Below are 21,214 nucleotides of genomic sequence, written 5' to 3'. Positions count from 1 at the left end.
GTTGAGAGGATGGCGTTTCTCGGTCGACAATGCCTTTGCTCTTTCCGGTACTCCCAGAACGTGGGTTGTGGGGAGCTCTCTGGAGCGTGGGACTGATGATTTGGGGAACCAGAGAGCATCTTGTATGAGATTTTTTTTTTTTACCCTTTCTCCTTCTCCTGGCACCCTCAGGCCACTTCGGGTTTTTTGATGCGTAAGGTGGCCAAGAAAAGCAATCGTGTTGTGTACTGTGGCGACCGAATATTAAAAGAACAAAGTTTATGGTTCCCAGGGCAATATGCGAACTGCTCTTTGCGCCCCCTTTTCCTACCAAAGCTGGGTAGTGTCCTAGAGGTGACCTCTGGCTTCTGACCTTTTGTAGTAGGAGGTCAGCGTAAGCTCTTGTTGGTTGTTGCTTGGGTCGTGGCCCCAGCGGGTCTCTGTAGCCCTGAAGAGGATACGAGGAAAGCGTTTGACTCTAGCTCGGTGCCAGGCCCTCCTTTCTCTCTTTTCTCGGTGTTATGGACCAGTTGGCTTTGGCTCATTGGGCTTCGCTGAGGACGGGGCCTCTTTCTTTCCTTTCTCTCTCCACCAGGGCTGCCCAGGGGCCTCTCTCCCGGCTTGCCTCTAGCCTGTGCCCCCCCCCCCACTCCTAATGACTTCTCTGTTCTGTGCCCCCTTCCCCCCCACAGATCCGAGCACAATTGCAGTCCCACGGGATCCAGGCTCGGGAGGTGCGGCTGATGCGGAACAAGTCATCAGGTGAGCTTTTGTTCTCGGTGGCCCCCTCTTCTTGCTGCTCTTGGCCAGTGCATCTCTTCCTTCCTGCCCTTTCCTTCCCCCCCACCCCCACCCCATTGAAGCTGAGATCAGCGGCTGCTTTTCTTCTTTCCTTCCCTCCTTCCACGAAGCTCCTCCACTGGGGCATCCCGGAAGTTGGTGCTGGTCTGGGGAGGGGCCGACCGACGGGGTGAGTGGAGGCTCGGTGCTGAGCTCAGCCCGGGACCGATTCCCTCCCTAGCCTGGGAAGCCGACCCTGAGCATCAGAGATGGTGGTTTTCTCCCGTGCCCACCGTCCACTTCCTCCACTGAGAGCCTGTGTTGAAGTCCAGATGGGATGGCGCCACTTGCCCGTGCCGGGGAAGGCGTGGGGGAAGGGGAGCGGGGGGCTGTGGCTCGCTGGCCCCAGCCCGTCACTGCAGGCTGGAGGTTGGCAGCCAATTCTGGCCGAAGGCCGTCAGGACCGGTGGCTGAGGCCCAGTGGGGATCGCTCAGCCCGGTGCTGCCTTTTTCCTTTCTTGGCTTTTCCTCTCTTTCTCTCTGCCACCGTCCCCCTTTCCTTCTCACTCGCTGGTTCTAGTCCTTCCTAAGACACAGCTCTGCCCATTGACCTTTTTTTGAAGGCCGGGGAGCCTTATCCGGGCCTCTCTTCCCGTATCCCCTCCTTCAAGGCACGGAGCCATTGTCGGTCAGTTCACGCCTTAGCCCGGACACATTGGGACGTGGGAAAGCTAAGTCCGTAGCTGACCCTTTCGCCTTCAGTTGCACCCCTGGCTCTCAGCTCACGTGGACTTGGGTACTGGGGCTTCATCTGCCACCCGTTGCCCCTCCTCGACTAGAGCCAACTGGGTTATTTCCACTCCCAATTCTCCACCCCCTTGCTCCCAAACCCTTGAACCGTAGCTTTCCTGGGAGCATCTAATGGGGCCTTTGAGGTGAGGTACTCTCCTTCACTTGTTTTCCATCCTCTGTTCTGAGCCCTCCCCGGGATGGCCCCGGGAGGGCTCTTTCCTAGCCCGGCCGCACTTAGAGGGCATCCAGGCCCGGGCTGCTTGGAAGCGGGGGGCTGGCTGCCGCCCCCACAAGGAGGATTGGGTTTGCTTTGGCCCCCACCTTTCCCTCCAGCCCAAAGTGGCGGTGCCCCTGAGCCCCCGTGGGCAGTTCCGGCCTATGCTGTCCCCTCAATGCCACCCCTGGCCCTTCTACCCTCCTTTTCTCGCCCCCCCACCCTCCTCCCCACCCTGCCAGCCCCCCCCCTTAGGAACGCCCGCCCGTTGTCTCCAGCTGTTGACTAACCCACTGCGTCTGTATCTGAATGCTGTCTCCAGGTCAGAGCCGGGGCTTCGCCTTCGTCGAGTTTAGTCACTTGCAGGACGCTGCACGATGGATGGAAGCCAATCAGGTTGCTTTGCTGCACTTGGAACCCTGCCCCCCCCCCCCACGCACACACCGGCACTGCCTGGCGCACGCCCGCGGGCGCCAGTCGCCCACCCGGGGTTGGCCCCCCTGCCTGCCCCCCCGCCCCCCGTCTTCCTGCCCTCCTCAGTCCTGGCTTCCCCTTTCCTCCTGAGGAGTCGACTCCTACCTCGCTGCCCCCTCCTTCCCCCGCTTGCCGAGAGGAAGGTGTGGCCAGGGACGTCCCGGAGCGCCCTCTCCTTTGTCATATGGATCTCTGCCCCCCTCCTTGGAGCAGGAGCTGGGCTTACCTTACCGGAGCAGGGGGGCCCCTTCTCCCCTCGTTCCCCTCCGGCCCGGCCAAGGCGTAGCCGTGCCGGTACTAGGAGGCGGCCCCAGGCGACCGCCTCCTTTCTGCTTAAGCCACCGGCCTGAGCCATCCCGTCCCCCTTTTCCCGCAGTGGCCTTGGGGGTGTTCCGGAGGCTTTTGTTGGCAAGAGCTCGGTCTCCTTTCTTTCTGTGTGTTTGGATTGGCTGTTGGTCTTTCCTGCCCGCTCCCCTCCCTGCTGGTACACAAGCACACATCCATGTGTGAATGCCCCCAACGCAGGCAAATGAGGAGGGGCCCCGAGGTTGGGGCCCCAGGAGCCATTACCGTGGCCAGAGTGATCGGTTCAGGGCCGGGCATAGGTTCCTCGCGTGGCGGGCTGTTGTCAAAGGGAGCCAGGTTAGGCAGGGCCAGGCTGATACGTGTCTCTCTTCCCCCCTTCTCCCTCCCTTCCCATTTTTTTCCACCTTAAGACCAAGGTACAACCTCAGGAAAGTGTGAGGGGCCCAGAGTCCCCTTGTAGCCCAGTGAGGCGGCAGCCATTTGTATATTGCAGGGCAGGGCAGGTGTGGCGTCCTGGTCTGGGCCTCGGTTGGCAGCAGGTAGCTGTGGACGCCAAGGCTAGTGTGGTTGATGGGCCGCGGGGGAGAAGGCCCCCCGGCAGGAGGTGTAATCTTTGATTGTGGCTGTTCTCTCTCTCCCCCCTCCTCTCTCTCTCTCTCTCTCCTCTCTTTCTCTCTCCTCTCTCTCTCTCTCTCTCTCCTCTCTCTCTCGTCCTCTCCACGTTTCTGTTTCTCCCTACATCCCTCTCTCTCTTTCATGTCCCCGAGCGTAGCCTGGGTAGCCCGGGGCCCCCAGTGTGGCCCCCTCAGCGGCCCATTGCTGTTGGTTAGACAGTGCGTGCCTGCTGGTGTGTGTCCACGCGTGTGCGTGCGCGTGCTTGTGTCCGGAGAAGCAGCGGCAGTGCCCGGGGGCCACCCCCTGCGGCCATGGCCTCCCTCCCTCCGTCCCTCCCTCCCTCCCTCCCTCCACTCCCTGTTGTCCTTCATCCACTCAGCTGAAGGGCTGGCTCACTCTCTCTCCTCCTGTGCTGAGGTGTGTGCCAGGCGCTGCCCCCCTGGGCTCGGACCTCATGGCCTTCTGCTTTTCCCTACAGCACTCCCTCAGCATCCTGGGCCAGAAGGTCTCCATGCACTACAGCGACCCCAAACCCAAAATTAACGAGGATTGGCTTTGCAACAAGGTGAGAGGCAAAGGAGGGCAGGCCTAGGCTGGAAAATCAGGCCCTCGTCCCCTGACCTCTTAGAGCGGGAGCCAGAGCCGAGTGGGTGCCCCTTCCTGTCCCCCCGCCCCACGAGTCCCAGACTTTCATTTGGACTCCTCTCCTCAGGAGGCCCACTGCTCCGGGCCCATGCCGGGACGTCTCACGCCGTGGGAAAGTGTGGTTTTGCAATGATTCGGCTTCCTCCTCCCCAATTCCCCCATGGCTCCCAGTTTGGGCCTCTGTAGCCGAGTGGGATGAAGCAAAACCTTCTTCCTTCACACTCACTTAAGCATTGGGGCGCCCCCCCCGTCCCCAAGAAAGTTCTGTGGGGTGCGCCATTCATGCATGTAGCAGCAGTAGTTAATCCCAAGGAAGGGGAGGAGAGGGGGAAGTCCAGGGTCAGGGCCGAGGAGGGTTTCTAGCTCTTTGATCCCGGGCACGTGCCTGGACCGTTGGGGTGGGCGCGCGGGCAGAAACGCAGAAGTGGTTCTCCTGGTGACCCCGAGGCTGCCCTCTGGGGGAGGAAGTTGGGGGAGGGCTGCCGGCACACTTGGCCCAGGGAGCCATCAAGGCCCGAATGGGGAGGGCCGGGCCGGGGCTTGGCCGTGGGAGAGACTGAGCGGGGGGGGAGGGCCTTGAGTCCAGCCTGGGCTCAATCAGGAGCTTTTGAAAGGCCGGGGAAGGACGTGCTGGGGCTGAACTTCTTGGAGAAGAAGGAGGGGACCAGGGTGCCGGCATGCACAGAGATGGCAGCGGGGACTTCTCGGGGAGCCATTGGGCACCCATCTGCCCCTCGTGCCGGGCCTGGCCTCTGCTTCCCTTACAGTGTGGAGTCCAGAACTTCAAGCGGCGAGAGAAATGCTTCAAGTGTGGCGTGCCCAAGTCAGGTGAGCTGGGCCCAGGAAAGCTGGCTGGGGTGGGGAGGGGGGGCCGGGGGCAGTTCACGGGGCCCGGAAAGCCAGCCTGCGGGGTGGGGGGGTGCACTGGGCCTCTCGAAGTAGCTCCAGGGGCCAGTGGTCTCACCTCTTTTTCCCTTCTAGAAGCGGAGCAGAAGCTGCCGCTGGGCTCACGGCTGGACCCGCAGCTGATGCCTCTGGGTGGCCGGGAGCTGAGCCAGGGCCTGCTTCCCCTCCCCCAGCCTTACCCAGCTCAGGGGCTCCTGCCCCCCCAGGCCCTATCCCAAGGCTCCGAGCCCACTTCAGAGAACGCCAATGACAGTGAGTGCTGCCTGGGGCCCCGAGGCATGATCGGCAGCGGGCGGGCCATGACCGACCTCCCCCGTGATACCCTTCTCTGTTGTCTCCAAGCCATCATCCTGCGCAACCTGAACCCCCACAGCACCATGGACTCCATCCTGGGAGCCCTGGCTCCCTACGCTGTCTTGTCTTCGTCCAACGTCCGCGTCATCAAGGACAAACAGACCCAGCTAAACCGAGGCTTTGCCTTCATCCAGCTCTCCACCATCGTGGTGAGGGCGGCAGAGGGGGGCCCAGGGGGCCCCCGGGGCTGGGGGGAGCGGGGATACAGGGCCTGGCCCCGGTCTGGAGCCTGACCCTGCCTTTTGCTCGCAGGAGGCCGCTCAATTGCTGCAGATCCTTCAGGCTCTCCATCCTCCCCTCACCATTGATGGCAAGACCATTAATGTGGAGTTTGCCAAGGGTTCCAAGAGGTGGGTCACACACAGCCCCCCCCAAGCCCTTGCTCCTCTTCTGTGCCCCCTCTGTCCCCTGAGCCTCCCTGATCCCTGTGTGCCATCTCTCCCACAGGGACATGGCCTCCAATGATGGCAACCGCATCAATGCTGCTTCTGTGGCCAGTACGGCGATTGCCGCCGCCCAGTGGGCCATATCACAGGTACGTGGGGCTCCTCCCAGTGCCTCACGCCGAGGGCTCGGGAGTTTTGGGGGCCTCGCGCCCCCTTGTCTTGCTTCTCTGGAAACTCCAGAGGCCAGCTGCCGGGCCCAGGCTTAGTTGCCAAGGGGAGGTATGAAGCTGGCGCTTTTCTCTGCCTGGGTTCAAATCCTAGCCCTGCCACTTGCTATCTCGCGCGACCTCGAGAAGAGCCCACAGAGCTGGGGGATGCGGCAGCAGGGACCTAGATCCCAGGGGGCCCTGCCCAGTGCCCAGCCTCTCACCTGAGCATCCCTTACCCCATCCCACAGGCATCCCAGCCTGGGGAGGGGAGCTGGGCAGCACCTGAGGAGCCAGCGCCAGACTACAACTATTACCAGCAAGACGAGGCCTACTGCGGCCCGAGCAATGAGGCCGCGCTCTATGGCCACGGCGGCTACCTGAAGGGTGCCCCTAAGGCCTTGGGTGTGCCGAACACCAAGGGAGACCCCGCCGCAGCAGGTGAGGGCCTGGCACGGGTACCGTCAGAGTTGGGGGAGCAGGGAATGAGGCCTGGCCTCAATGCTGTGTCATTCCTCCTCGTCAGGCACCGAGCCTACTCTGGACCCCTGCGTACCTGGTGTTGATACCGTGCCTCTGATCCAGGCCTTTCCCCGGTCCCAAACCAGTGCCATGCCTGGCATGTATCAGCAGCCGGGGGCCGAGGGGCCCAGTGCGCCGGGAATGGTGCCCAACACCCAGGTACGCCATCATGGCGGGGGGGGGGGGGGAACGGGAGGGGCACGTCCCACACCAGCAGAGGTGGAACTGTCCTGTCTTGTCTTGCCATGCCCCCCCAGGCCCAGCCCTACACCATCGTGTCCCCTGCCGTTTTGAAAGCTGAGCTTCTCAGCCCAGCCCAGCCCAGTTCTGCCCCACCACCCACTACCAGTCCGGCCGCCCAGGACTCCTACGGCCAGTACCGTGAGTACCTGCGGGGGCTGGGTTGGGGTTCCCGTCAGACTACCCCCGGGCCGCACTGGGCTCCCGGATCTCCGGGGAAAGCAGCCTGGAACGTCCCTCTCTCCCCTGTCCCGCAGCCATCCCCGACGTCTCCACCTACCAATACGACGAGACATCGGGCTACTACTATGACCCTCAAACAGGACTCTACTACGATCCCAACTCTCAGGTGAGCGATGGGAAAGGGCGCTCAGGGACGAGGGCTCACCCGGGGTCCGGGGAGCCGCATCAGCCCAGCTTCTCGCCTTCCACGACAGTATTACTACAACTCCCAGAGCCAGCAGTACCTTTACTGGGACGGAGAGCGGCGCACCTACGTCCCTGCCCTGGAGCAGGTGACTGATGGGCACAAGGAGACGGGGCCGAGCCTGAAGGAAGGCAAGGAGAAGAAGGAAAAGCACAAGACCAAGACGGCCCAGCAGGTACGAGCGGCTGGCCGCCGCTGGGCGGGGTGAGATAGGGAGAGAGCAAGATGTGAGGGGGGGGAACGGGGCAGCCAGCGGCCCCCAAAGCAGGCCAGAGCCAGAGGCTTCTCTCCACCCACCCCCCCCGCAGATAGCCAAGGACATGGAGCGCTGGGCCCGGAGCCTCAACAAACAGAAGGAGAACTTCAAAAACAGCTTCCAACCCATCAGCTCTCTGCGGGAGGATGAGCGCCGGGAGTCGGCCACAGCTGACGCTGGCTATGCCATTCTGGAAAAGAAGGTGCTCTTTCCCCGCCTCCCCCTGCCCCCAGCCTTTCCCAGCCCTCTTTGTCTGGCGTCCTCCAGTTCCTGGGCCAGCAATGACCCCAGTCTGTGCCGTCCCCTCTCACAGGGGACGCTGGCCGAGAGACAGCACACCGCCATGGACCTGCCGAAGCTGACGAGCGACGAGCGCCTGGTGAGGAGCCCCCTGATCGGGATGGCCTTAGCGGTGGGCATTTTCCCCGTCTGGGCGCCCTCGGTGGCGCTAAGCTGCCCCCTCCGCTCTCGTAGAGTCCACCCCGGGGTCTGGTGGCCGCCTACAGCGGTGAGAGCGACAGTGAGGAGGAGCCCGAACGGAGCGCGGAGAGGGAGGAGAGGCTGACCGACTGGCAGAAGCTGGCTTGCCTTCTCTGCCGACGCCAGTTCCCTAGCAAGGAGGCCCTGATCCGCCACCAGCAGCTTTCTGGGTTGCACAAAGTATGTGTGTCGGGGAGGGGGGGGGTAGCCTGGGGGGGGGGGGAGTCAGGGCGGCACGCCAGGCTCATTGCGTTCCCCCTTCCCCAGCAAAACCTGGAGATCCACCGGCGGGCTCACTTGTCTGAGAATGAGCTGGAGGCCCTGGAGAAGAGCGACATGGAGGTGAGGCTTGGCCCCCCAGCTCCCCACGCATCGTTCCAGCTCCCAGCTCCCCACATGTCTTCCTCCCCTCCACCCCGGCCTTGCTTCTCCCCCTGCCCTGACTGGAGCCCTTTCTCTCTGCCTCAGATGAAGTACAGGGACCGGGCAGCAGAGCGTCGGGAGAAGTACGGCATCCCGGAGCCCCCGGAACCCAAGAAGAGGAAATCTGGGGCCGTGACGGCCGCCACCGTGTAAGTGGCGCACGTAGGACTCCTGCGGCCCCAGGGGGAGCGGGACGAGGGAAGCCCTGGCCCCTTTGAACCGCATCCTCACCCTTCCCCTCCTCCGCTCTTTCCTGCAGGGACTTCGAGCAGCCCACCCGAGACGGGCTGGGCAGCGACAACATCGGCAGCCGCATGCTGCAGGCCATGGGCTGGAAGGAGGGCAGCGGGCTGGGCCGCAAGAAGCAGGGCATCATCACTCCCATCGAGGTGCGCCTGCCCCGCCCCGTTTCCTCTCCACTGGCTGGGGCCCCAGAGCAGCTGGCCATCCCCCCCCTCACCACTGGCCCTCTGTCTTCTTAGGCCCAGACCCGTGTCCGTGGCTCAGGACTGGGGGCTCGGGGCAGCTCCTATGGCATCACCGCAACCGAGTCCTACAAGGAGAGCCTGCACAAGACCATGCTGACTCGCTTCAACGAGGCAGAGTAGACCCTGGTCCAGGCCTCCCCACCCCCTTGCCTCAGCCCCCATCTGGGACGGCCTTGACCTTAAGGCTCCGAGAGAGGGAAGAGGGCGACCCTGCCCGGCCTGTTGGCTGGCCCTCCTTCCCTCCAGCCTGTCTCTTTTCTTGGGAAGCCATGGCCCCTGCCCACTCACCTGTCCTCTGGCTGACTCTCCTCTTCTTTTTCTAATAAAACCAGAAAAGCCCCAGACTTGGAGCCTGTGAGGTTGGTGGGGTCGGGCCTTTGCCCCGGGTGCCACTCACACTGGGATCCTGGGCACCAGGGCTCAGGAAATGGCCAGCCTGAGAGTGGGGGCCATGGCTTTCCGATGGCCTTGCCCCAGCTGGGGGATCTGCTGGCAAGCGCAAATCCCATGATGCCTACGGAAAGGTTGGGCTTTCAGAAGCAGACTTGGCTTTGGGCAGAAGGAACGTTAGGGGTCAGTTAGTCCCACCCTCCTCCTGCTCTAGGGAAGCGACCCGTCTAAGGCCGGCTGGCCGGCAGACTTGGGTCCTCCAAAGGAGGGGGCTGGCAGTGTGGGGGAGGAGATGCTGCTGTGCGGTCCTTAGGCTTTGCCCTGCCGTGCCTTAGCTCTCTTGCTTCACCCTGGTTCTGCTCTGAAGAACAGCCACTCCTGCCCTATGTCCTGGGGGACAGGTGCCCTGCAAGCAAATGGAAGGCAGCCCCCTGGGGTCCCTTTAAAGACAGGACCAAAACGTTGCCAGCAGCCTCGGATGCTTAGTGTGTGACTGGACAAGTTCCCCTAACCTGGGCCTCGGTTTCCTCCCGTGTAGAATGTCGTCATCCCTTCCGGCACCGGACGCGCCGATCGCCCCCACTGACCCGACAAGGATTCTGCACCCCGTGGCTGGGAGGAGGGGACAGGGTAAGACGAGAGGGAAGAGCCAAGGCCAAAAAGGTCTAAACGAACTGGGGGCAGGGTCCGATCAGTCTACGAGCATTTATTAAGCAGTTACTGTGTGCGAGGTACCGTGCTTGCTAAAGCCCTGAAAACGCAAAGAAAAACCCAACAGAAATTCGGTGGGGACTTGGTTCTGCTAGAACTGACAAGAAGCCCACAGGACCAGAGGCACTCCTAAATGGCTGAGGCCCATCCACCGATGGCACAGTCACGCCACGATCGACGTCGGCTTGATCTCTTAAACACCTGTTCCCAAATGGTAGAAAAGGCCTTTCGGGAGCATTAAACCCAGACTGTCCTCTGGAACCTCCAAGGCACGGGACAAGCTGCTTTCTCTAGCACTTTTGAGGGTTCCGTAGCATTGAAGAGAGATTGTCTCAATGAATTTTAGCAGCGGCCCCGGGAGGGCCGCTTTGAGGTCCTCCATTGTGATGTTTCAAAATGGCCGATCTCACTTGTTACCTAGGCCGATCTGCGTTGGTGAGCCTCTCGGTATCTCATTGGGCAAACCCTGTCCTTGGTTCTCCTCGAGACCTCCAATTGCTCCCTGCCTCGATATTTAACCATGCCATCACCCTGCATCCCAGAATCCCTGGCTGTGTTCCCTTCCTCATCTCGACCCCTCGAGCGGTCAGCCGCTTTAACTCAACGCTGTCCTCTCGAATCTCTTGCCACCTTATCCTAGCTCTGAGCTTGCCCTGCCAGGCCTCGGCCTTAGACGATCGCCCTCGTGTGTTGCCTTTGCCCACACTCACCGTTGAAACGAACCATGCTGCGCTACAAATTTACAATGGTGTCGATCTCCATCGGGATCCCACCGTGGCAAGGCTGTCCTTTTCTGTCTCTACTCGATTCGCTGTCTTCACAGCAGCAGCAGCACTTCCAAACCATTTTATTCCCTATCAGCTGAGGGTCCAGCCGTTCGGTGAGAGTTCCCTTTTGTCCCTTCCGTACCTAGAGTCATTCAGATTCTTGTCCCAGCTTAATCCCAGCTCCTGCGAAGAGCTGACCCTGCCAGGCCAGGCTCTCGCCATGGGGATCCCGTCCTTCCTGGCTTCCTCCCCCATCATCCCCGCTCTCACTAATCTGCAGACTGCTTTCCTACTGCCTCCTCTGCTGGATCTTCATCCAGGTTGCATCTCCTGAGGCGCTGTCTTGGGCATGCTTCTCCTTCTGTTCTATTTCCTTGGATGATCTCTTTAGTTTTTCTCTTTTTCACTAATTCCTGATGATAAGGCCGTCGGGCCGGTCAATGGCCACTCATTTCCAGCATGTCACAAATTGGATGAAGTCGGGTCCAAATGCTGACACTGCTAATGAAAGGCTGGGCCCCGCCTCTGAATGGGCTCCCTTACTGCTACTATCCCGAGGGCTGATCATCTTAGCCCTGAGCCTCAATGATTTCCCGTGTGGGAGGTCACCTCTTCCCTTGAGACTGATCCCTGACTGCCGAAGATTCCCACACTGAGCCAGTCCTAACCCTCTTGACCTCCACTCTCACATCTCCAACTGGACATCCTGTAAAGCAGCGTTGTCAAAGACAGATAGAAACTGATCCCTACGAGCCACCCGTTGACTTAGGAAACCACAAAATACCAGAACATATTTTTATTTATTTTGTTAAACATTTCCCAGTTCCATTCTAATCTGCTCTGGGCTGCACTCAGAAGTTTGGTGGCACGGAGCCAAGCTTGTTACCTCTGCTGAAGGCACCTGAAACTCAGCATGTTCAAACCTGAACTTACTCGCTTGCCTCCTCCCTTCCAGACTTCCCTGTCACCATCAACATCGTCACCATGCTCATCACTCAGACTTAAAACCCGGGTCACCTGCAGCTCTTCCCTCTTGCCCGTCGACGGCCAATTAGTGATAAAGTACCGTCGTTTCCCCTTGGCAACATCCCTTCTCTCCTCTGACGCTATAGACTTGGAATAGCTTGCTTCTTCCTGCCTCAACTTGTCACTCATTCCATCTTCCACTCATCTGTCAAATCCTTCTTCCTAGAGTACAAGTGGGAACGTATCATCTGGTCAGTCACCACCAAGGACTCTCTTCTTACCTCCAGGGTCAATTAGCGATTCCTCCGTGTAGCTTCTAAAGTCTTCTGTAACCTGGCCCCTTCCTGCTCTGTAGATGTAGGTGCACCCAACAGACTCCCAATAGACACTGACTATAGGCATGAGAACATCACAACCCTTGAAAATGCCCAATAGGAACACCAGAAGAGGAGCCTGACTCCTCTCACCCGCCTTCCCCATCCCCGCCACACACAACTCTGCGTCTGAAGTTAGTGGGCTTCTGTTTTTCTGGCTCCCTCCTCGCCTCCTCCTGGCTTTCCTGGCTTCCCTTAAGTCCCAGCCAAATTCCCGTCTTCTATAGGAGGCCTTGCCTGATCCCTCTTCATTCCAGTGCCTTCCTTCTGCTGAGCAGCCCAGCTCCAGTGTAACGTAGAGACGTATGGATCTAGAGCTTGCATGTCGTCAGCCACATTTGACTGAGCTCCTTGGAAGCAGGGTCTGGTTTGGCCTTCCTTTGTATCTCCATCCCTTAGGACAGTCCCTGGCACCGAGTAGGTGCCTGATAAAGACTTTGTGACTTTCTCTTAAGCACCTAGAGGACCTACATGATACCCTTGAGGCTAAGTCTATACACATTCACTGCCCGAGTCTCAGTGTAGAACCGAGACGTCCAGCTGTCGTCCCTTGCTCTTGGTCCTTTTTCTGACCATATGTGGTGAGATCCCGGCCTCAACTGTCGGCCCCAAAGGGGACTTGGAAATTATAACACGTTAGCTTTTTGTTGGCCACCATTATTGCTGTTAACTGATCTCGAGTGCGCATTCCACTGAGAGTCTACTCCTGCCTCCTCTTGTACTCAATGAAGATTTGACACTCAAATGTACCATTTTTTTGTCCCTATTAAATTTCATTTTCTTAGATCGAGCCTGTCGAGGTCTTTGGGGCTCTCAGCTGTTGTCCAGATCATTAGCTCCCCTTTCCAGCCTGACGTCTGCTAATTTGATAAGCTTTGAATTAGTGACCAAGTACAACAGCAGTTTACTGAGTGTCTGTGGGGGCCCGGTGTCATTTAAAGCGATAGACATACAGAGAAGGGGAAAAAATCCAAAATCCTGTGGACCTTTTGCACTAACATATATACATTTCAGTTGTAGAAAAGGGAACTTCTTAACCCCTGAACAAATAAAAATAATGGGAGGAGACTAAATAGAAAGATTTTTATCAAGCTGAGGAGTTTTTGCATAATGAAAATCAGTGCATCCCACATTGGTAAAAAGAAAAATCTATATATGATACTCTCACACTATAAGAAATTGACTGAAAAAAAGCAACTGGTTGCCAAGCACCTGAGCCCCCCCTCCACGCTCCGAAGAGAAACCTCCTTCCACGCCTAAGATCACCACAGGTAGCAAAGCTACGAGCAATCAAAAGGCTGTGACTTGGGGGCCATCTGTCTTGGACAAAACCACAAGAGCCAGGAGACTGCACAAGGGACCTTACTCTAACCTCCTTCGTGCTGTCCCCAAGCATGATTGTTTCTACAGCAATACTCCCAGGAGCTCCGAGCTTACGGCTCAGAGGACTGGCTTCCAAACAAATGTTCACACTTTCTCCCCTCCACTTAGAAGTGTACAGGACATAGAAAAGAATATAGGCGGAAGAAATGAAATCCCTGTAGGCACGGGAACTAACCCTTGAGAATGCTCAGTAGTAACAGCAGAAGAGGATGCGAGAGCCAAACGGGACGTTTCAGTCGTTGTCGTTCGGTCCACGTGTAGCTGAGCGTTTGGCCGTCCTGCTATCGTCCACACGACAGCAGGCTTAATGAGGGTCGAGGGCCATCGTGGATGCGAGGGAACGGAATAGGGGGAGCCACAAGTCGAGGCCATCCAGTCGTGCTGCCGATATTCACTTGTACAAACTCGAGGCCTTTTATTGAGGGACGGGAAGTTGAAATAATACCCTCCCAGTCTCAGCCACAAGAGCATTAGGCCTTTCTCTTCTCAGAAGGTCAAGTTAACTGCCAAAAAGATGGGTTGCTCCACAGCATGGCATGTGCCCAATTAGGGGAGGGAACAGCTGCCCTCATTCCTCTCATATTAAGTGTCCACTCCATACTTAGGAATGTCCTTTTCTGTCCCCCTTCTACTTGTCCGTAGCCCTCGGAGAGAACAAATGTGCACCCTGACATGTGCTACAAGACTTTAAAGATGGAATTCCCATCTGCTGCAGCCCTTAGGTACCCAGCCACTAGAGAAGCACTTCGGCAACATGGGGAGCGTTTTTCTGTCACGTTCCCAACTATAATACGATGGGGGCAGTGGGGCACGGGGCGGCAGGGGGGAGTCCAGCTGTTGAGATGCCTGCAGAGTGGCTGCTGAGAAACGGACCAGCTTTGCACCCCAACTATAGCTTAAAAAGCAAGCAAGCTAGCTAGGGAAAACTCAGTGGAAGAAATAAGTCAGCTCCTAGTCCAGGAATGCATGTGAAGTCTAGGCTCAGGGCTAAGGTGATCTACCCTGGGATGGTAGTAAGGGAGCCCAAGCAAGCTTATGGCTGCTACAGCGGGGGCTCATTTATCAGTTCTCTTTTTGTTGACCTGATTTTCAGAACACGGAACTGAGACAGATCATATGCCAGTCGGGCCAGAAGCATTTTTAAGGGCTCACTGTGCCAGGCAGGGTGCTCAACACTAGGTGCCCCGTTCCAGTCTGAGACATAAAAAACCACGTATGTTCCAAGAAACACTGTATGTGAGGGGCGAGCAGGGAGCACCAGTGTGTGTAGACGCCCCATGAAGATTCCAGAACGGAAAGGACTAACGAACAACCGGAAAAGGAGATTTGGGTGAGAAAGAGTGATCCGGAGAATGCCAAAATTCGACGTTCCGAATGTGACCGAGTGTACTTAGAACTAGCTGAGCAGCCGGAACCAAAGCAGAGTTGGAGAAGAGGCTCCCCCATGTAGTGGCCCTGGATCTGTGCTAGAGCTTGGCTCTCTCGTCCCTAATTCATCAGCGTCTGGCCATTACTGTCTGCCAACCTGCCAGGAGAGAGGACAGGTCGAAAGCCTGAAGGTGGCCCTCACCTAGAGCAATGGAAGCCACAAGCAGCTAATCGAGGTTGGGGCTTAGGGCAAGTTTGCTCCTAAAATGAACTCTTGCAATTACTGGGAGGGAGTGTAGCTCAGGTACCCCTGAGACCTGAACTTGGCCTGTTTCTTAACTCTTGCATCAGCGAGGGAACGGGGCTTGTTGTCTGCAGGGGCCCGGCATAGGGAACTGGTTTTGTATGTGTGTGATGTGGAAGGGTCCCAGACACTGAGGAATCAAAGCACTCCTTTCATCTGACACTTTTCAAATGCCAAAGTAGTGGAGTATCTGGGCTGTGGTGGGCCTTGAGCACTCTGTGACCCAGTGGGAAATCTTCATGTAGCCAGGGGGGGCTCACTGATCCTGCAGGAACGTTCTGAGTATGGCTGTTGAAATGTGTGTGTGTGTGTGTCTGATGTGTGTATGTGAGCTGTGTGTGTGGTAATGTATGTTTACGTGGTGAGTTATGTGGTGTGTGTAAGGTGAGGTTTGAATGTGGTAGGTGGTGTTATGTGTTTGTGTTTCTATGTGGTGAGTGTTGTGTGTGTATGTGATGTATGTGTGGGTGATGTATGTATATGGCAAGTTGTGTGTATGTGGTTTATGTGTGGTGAGTGGTGTGTGTGTTTCTATGTGTGTGTGTGGTGGTGTGTTTATGTGGTGAGTTGTGTGTGTATGTGGTGATGTGTGTTTCTATATGGTGAGTGATGTGTGTGTGGTGAGTGTTATGTGTGTTTCTATGTAATGAGTGTTATGTGGTGAGTGTTGTGTGTGTTTGTGGTGAGTGTTTTGTGTGTATGTGGTTTATGTGGTGTGGTAAGTGGTGTGTGTGTTTCTATGTAGTATGTGTGTGTGGTGGAGTGTTTATGTGGTGAGTTGTGTGTGTATGTGGTGATGTGTGTTTCTATGTGGTTAGTGTTGTGTGTGCTTATGTGATGTGTGTGTGGTGAGTGTGAGTGTTATGTGTGTTTCTATGTAATGAGTGTTATGTGGTGATGTGTGTATTTATGTGGTGAGTGTTATGTGTGTATGTAGTATTGTATCTGTGTTGTGTGTATGTAGTGTGTGTTTGTGGTGAGTGTTTTGTGTTTATGTGGTGTGGCATGTGTGGTGAGTTTGTAGTATGTGTGTGTGTGGTGGTGTGTTTATGTGGTGAGTTGTGTGTGTATGTGGTGATGTGTGTTTCTATGTGGTTAGTGTTGTGTGTGCTTATGTGATATGTGTGTTTCTATGTAATGAGTGTTGTGTGGTGATGTGTGTATTTATGTGGTGAGTGTTGTGTGGGATGAGTTTTGTATGTATATGTGGTGAGTGGTGTGTGTGTTTGTAGGTAGTGAGTATTGTATCTGTGTTGTGTGTATGTGGTGAGTGGTGTGTGTGTGTGTTTGGTGTGGTAGGCCTTGCTTCTCCCCCCTACCCATGACTAAGAATTACCCCAAAGGGCATCAAGGTGATGTGGGCAGCTACTGGGTGAGCACAGTCTGCCTTCTGGTTTCCCTGGCTTTTCTTTGGAGTCCCGGCTAACGCGCCCCCTCCTAGAGAAAGCCTTTTCTGTCCCCCCCAACGCCCATGCTGGTGCCTGCCCCCAGACTCCCCAGTTTATCTCGACAATAGCTTGTCTGGACATATCTGTACATTAGTCTGGGAGCTCCTTGAGAGAGGACCTGGTTCTTGCCTCTCTCTATATATTGTTTGTACATACAGTAGTCGTTTGCATATTGACTCCTCCATTAAACTATAAACTCCTTGAAGAAGATGAAGGAAAGAGACAAGTGTGAGTGTGTGTGTGTGTGAGAGAGAGAGAGAGTTTGAGTTCCCACTGAGACCTGTAGATGACCTTAGCTTAAAAAGGTCAAATTCTCTTATTGTCCAGTTGTCCTGATCTGTCTGGCCACTGGATCCAGATGGCTCTGGAGGGGAAATTGAGGCCTTGTACAACCCTGCCTCCCTGAAATCAATTCACTTGCATGTCATGGCAGCACCTCCCTGACGTCACAGTCTCGATAAACAACAACGTGTGTATGTATGAATATAAAAGTCGGATTGCGTGCCAGACACGGAACTAAACACTTTATAAAGACGATTTCTTTGGCTCCTGCCGACGATTCTCGTTTTCCAGTCCTCCCTTCTCTTGTTTTCGTTCCTTCTTTCCCACCCCACTCCCAGATCACCAATCTCCCACCAGCCCAAGGGAACCCTTTCTCTCTGCATGTTAGCTGTTGCATTGGGTTCACCTCTCACTTACGTTCATCTCCGACTTGTCAGTGCCTTTCTAACCTAAATTCTAGTGTTTTCTCCCATCTTCTGCCATCATCCTCAGCAACTTCAACTTGACTACACAACTTGTCACTTGAATAACAATGGCTCACATTTAGTCAAAAAACAATTGCTTCATTAAAGAGAATGTAAATGAGAGGCAGCTGGGCGGCACAGTGGCTAGAGCACCAGCCCTGGACTCAGGAGGACCCGAGTTCAAATTTGCTCTCAGACACTTAACACTTCCTGGCTGTGTGACCCTGTACAAGTCACTTAACCCCAATTGCCTCAGGGAAAAAAAAAGAGAATGAAAATGATGAGATGAAATAAATACCAACATTTTAGGATATAGCCAAAGAAATACTTAGAGGGGAATTTGTGGCTCTTAAGAACTTTCATTGGCAAAAGAGAACAAATGAATGAATTGGGCATGCAGCTAAAAAAACCCAACACTTAAAAAACCAAGAGAAATTTTGAAAACCCACCAAAACAGAAATCCTGAAAATCCAAGCAATTAAAATTCAAAACACTGAATAAATAAGAATTTGATCTGTCGTTTAAAACACACACACACACACACACACACACACATAAACTATCATCAAAGCCAATTTGATTTTTCAAAAAGAAAGAAGAGAACCAAACATCCTTGTGAGGAGGAGTCCCATCCTTCGATTGGCTCTGTAGCCAGAATGGCCTATATCTTTACACGTTGACACAGTGGCTCTCTTTTCTGATGGGCCTAGGAGGTGATGATCACTAATACTTTCCACCAGGCCACCTGCTTGCTTCGATTCTGTGTCCTCAGTTGCAAGCAGTGGCAGTGGTTCCACCAGCCCAGTAATAGCCAGGGGACCTTCCAACCAGAATTCTAGACAGGACTTGGCATGGAGCCAGCCGGAGGAGGAAGCCCACAGAAACGAGACACAAAGCAGGTGTGGGCCTTGGAACTTCGGGTTGTGTTCCAGAGGGATCCAGATAATCCTAAATCTAAATCTTGCCCCCTATGTGGAAAAAGATGAAAGCCCACATGTTGGGAGAGGAAATTTCCTTGTTTGTGATTCTACCTTTGAAGTAAATATTTCTTTGTAAAAGGTCATCCTAACATCAGTGGGACTGAGCTGGAGACATTTGCAAAGAGCCCAGATACCCCCAAACCTCTTCAAAAGAAACGGGAGGGGCAGCTTGGTGGTGCAGTGGCTAGAGCACCAGCCCTGAATTCAGGAGGACCCGAGTTCGAATCTAGTCTCAGACACTTAACACTTCCCAGCTGTGTGACCCTGGGCAAGTCACTTAACCCCAGCCTCAAAAAAAAGAAAAGAAAGAAAGAAACCGGGGTGGGGGGGGAATGACTAAATGGGGATGAGGACATATCTGGTCCTCAGGCAGTTAGTCTAAGAGAGAGAGGACCTGAAAATAAATGGAAACTTTCCAAAATAGTGGCATTCATGTAAAGACATTTTCAGCTTCATTTTCCACAGAAGGAATCCGAGGATAAACAACCTGCCCAGAATCACACAGCTTCTGGAGCCCTGCCGAGGGAGGCCTGGAACCCAGGTCTTTGGGACTCTTTCTATTAGCAAGTGACCCCCTCTGTCCAGGCTCAACCCCTCCGTTTACAACTTTGCTGTGCCATCAGTAACCCACTCAACTCTTCCCAATCTCGAATTCCTCATATTTTGGAAGCCCGATGCACACAATTTCTGTGCCACTGTCAATGGAGAAGTGAACCAAAGCATGCTGCTCTCACCCGCTGAGACTCCTGGCACACAGTCCTGTTCCCCCCAGCTCCTCTTCCCAACTAAGTAGAACAGACCTTTTTTCTTCTCCTGCATTTTTAGTCTTTCCTTGCCCGTGACTCCTCCATCTTTGCTTACAAACATGCTCAGGTCTTCTGATGTTCCCCACCTTCTCTTGACCTTTCTAAGGTCACTCCAATCCTCACTGAACAATCTTCCTTTCAGAGACCTCCCCATTCGGACCCTTAAAGGGAGTGTTCCTGGCCCATCTGCTCCGGACTCTTTTTCTTCAGCCTCCCTTAACATTCCCTTTCGTTCCCTTAGTCTCAGCAGGTGGACCTCACCTCTCCACACCCCTAGAATTCTCTCCCTTCTCTCCTCGGCTCCCCCTTAGCCCAGGCCAGGCCCTCATCTCCTCACACCTGGACTACTGCAGAGATCTGGGTCAGGTGACTGGCCACAAATCTCTCCCTACTCCAATCCGTCCTCCGTTCAAAACCCAAAGTGATTTTCTTACGGCTCCAGTTCAACCACGTCACACATAAACATGGCCTCCCCTTGCCAGCAAACTCCAGAGACTTCCTGTCATCTCCAGGATCAAACACAAACTACTGTGGCCTTCCAAAGTCCTTCCTGACCCGGCACCACCCAGCCCAGCCTTGGTAGTCTTCTTCCCCTGAAACGTGTGTACTCTTCGATCCGGTGACCTTTTGGTTGTTGTTCCAACAAAACATTCCACCTCTTGATTCCGAGCATTTTCTCTGGCGTCCTCCCCTCCTCCCCCCCCCATGCCTGGAATTCTTTCCCACCTCATCTCAACCCCCTGCTTCCCTGAGTTCCGACTAAAATCTATAGCAGAACTTCCGAAACTTTTTCTACTTGTGCCCCCTTTTTACCCAAGAAAGTTTTACATGACCCCAGGTATCTAGGGATATAAAATAGGCATACAAAGCAAACATTCACTGAGAATAAGTCAAAAGCCACAGTTTAAGAAGTCTTGTTCTCCAGGAAGCCTTGCCCAGTACCTCTTAATTCGAAGATCTTTCTTCTGTTATTTCCTACTTAGCTTGTACCGCAATCGTCTTCCCCCATTAGACTGTAGGCTCCTTGGGGATAGGTAGCACCCTTTTCTTTTGCCTTTTATTGGCCACCATACATCATACAGCCCTTTCCCGTTGCTCAGATGAGCCCACCTCACCTTTCTAGATGTCTCTAGACTCATGTGGTTCATTCTTCAAAGTTCCTACTCTTCTCTGCTCTTTTCATCAGAGATGTTGGAGGGTCGGGGACTAGACTCTCTTCTCTTTTTCACTTGGTGACCTCATCAGTTTCTATGTTCATCCCTATATACTAAGCTCTCTCTTCTACTGACTTCCAACTGCCGACTGGACGTTTCAACCCGCATGCCCCATAGATGTTTTCGATTCGACATGTCTAAAGCTGAACTCGTCCTTCTGCTCTCAAACTCTCCCTCCTCCTGCCTTCTCTTACTCTAGTGGGCCTCATCACCCTCCCGGTCCCTCAGATCAGTCATCCTGGACCCTGGACCCCTTACTCTCCTTCACCCCCCATATCCAAGACAGTGCCAAGACCTGTCAGTCTCACCCTTGCAGCATCTCTTCTCCAACACGGTCCCCACCTGGTGCAGACCCTCATTATCTCAGACCTGGATTATTGCAATATCTTTGGAGGATGGAGGCGGGGAGGTCTGCCTACCCCAAGTCCCCTTCCCCCCCCCCAGCTCCAGTCCATCCTTCAGTGAAACACCAAAGTGATTTTCCTAAAACAGATCTAATCATGTCATCCCACTCAATAAACTCATGGATCCCTATACTCCAGGAGCGAACATAAAATCCCTATGGCTGGTTTTGTAAATGCTTCATAAACCGGTGGTTTCACACAGGACACTTTACCTCCCAACTCTTTGCCTTTCCCCTAGCTGTCTCCCATGCCTGAAATGCTCTCCCTCCTCATCTCCCCCTCCTAGCTTCCTTCAAGCCTTACCTAAGATCCCACCTTCTGCAAGAAACCTTCTGTGGCTCTCGTTAATGCTTTCACTCCGAGATCACCTCCCATTTACCATATATAGATTTCATTGGTACCCAGTTTGTTTGCATGTGGCCTCCCCAATTATAATGCGAGCTCCATGATCCTAAGCCGTGGATATACTGTCCAAGCATGACCTGCCCACATCAAAGAAGGCATCTGGACTTTACGAGCAAAGCAGAATTGCAGTAGCTCAAAAGAAATGAGACGTGCGAATGTTGAGCCACTCCCGCTGTTGATGTGGACTATCTGTGCCCGACTTGTGGCAAGGCCTTTGGAGCGCTCACTGATCTGCTCAGCCACACTTGAACATGCTGTACAGTGATCCCAGTATAGCACATCATTTTGGTTCCCTTTGAAAAGTAAGGATCACCACACTTGCACAAACCTTTTGTGATCATGACTGTGGTTCCTTGGCACTTGGATGCTTACAGCATTTTTTTCTTTGACATGAGAAATCTGGGTTTTAGCAACGGTGCTCCTAGGGCCTTTTCCTTTAGAGTCTTCTTTCAGGA

General features: G+C 54.9%; 1 protein-coding gene across 4 annotated transcripts in view; it reads left to right on the top strand.

The window, feature by feature from the left end:
• Positions 1 to 21,214, top strand: part of RBM10 (RNA binding motif protein 10) — a 35,284-nt gene that overhangs the window by 8,724 nt on the left and 5,346 nt on the right. Inside the window, exons 5-24 of one of the 4 annotated variants that reach the window (XM_074277202.1) lie at positions 672 to 741; positions 2,088 to 2,161; positions 3,639 to 3,725; positions 4,573 to 4,633; positions 4,787 to 4,963; positions 5,054 to 5,214; positions 5,318 to 5,415; positions 5,513 to 5,600; positions 5,909 to 6,098; positions 6,184 to 6,338; positions 6,437 to 6,560; positions 6,677 to 6,768; positions 6,857 to 7,021; positions 7,155 to 7,304; positions 7,416 to 7,481; positions 7,577 to 7,762; positions 7,850 to 7,924; positions 8,051 to 8,154; positions 8,265 to 8,394; positions 9,422 to 9,513. In XM_074277202.1, coding sequence (XP_074133303.1) covers positions 672 to 741; positions 2,088 to 2,161; positions 3,639 to 3,725; positions 4,573 to 4,633; positions 4,787 to 4,963; positions 5,054 to 5,214; positions 5,318 to 5,415; positions 5,513 to 5,600; positions 5,909 to 6,098; positions 6,184 to 6,338; positions 6,437 to 6,560; positions 6,677 to 6,768; positions 6,857 to 7,021; positions 7,155 to 7,304; positions 7,416 to 7,481; positions 7,577 to 7,762; positions 7,850 to 7,924; positions 8,051 to 8,154; positions 8,265 to 8,394; positions 9,422 to 9,469 — 2,301 coding nt within the window. In that variant the 3' untranslated portion in view covers positions 9,470 to 9,513. Of the gene's footprint in view, positions 1 to 671; positions 742 to 2,087; positions 2,162 to 3,638; positions 3,726 to 4,572; positions 4,634 to 4,786; positions 4,964 to 5,053; positions 5,215 to 5,317; positions 5,416 to 5,512; positions 5,601 to 5,908; positions 6,099 to 6,183; positions 6,339 to 6,436; positions 6,561 to 6,676; positions 6,769 to 6,856; positions 7,022 to 7,154; positions 7,305 to 7,415; positions 7,482 to 7,576; positions 7,763 to 7,849; positions 7,925 to 8,050; positions 8,155 to 8,264; positions 8,395 to 8,487; positions 12,488 to 21,214 lie in introns of those variants that run through there. The other 3 variants (XM_074277200.1, XM_074277201.1, XM_074277199.1) reach the window with 3 other exon arrangements.

This window comes from Sminthopsis crassicaudata, chromosome X (assembly GCF_048593235.1).
Source record: "Sminthopsis crassicaudata isolate SCR6 chromosome X, ASM4859323v1, whole genome shotgun sequence".
Taxonomy (NCBI): domain Eukaryota; kingdom Metazoa; phylum Chordata; class Mammalia; order Dasyuromorphia; family Dasyuridae; genus Sminthopsis; species Sminthopsis crassicaudata.
This window is presented reverse-complemented; position numbering and strand designations above follow the sequence as displayed.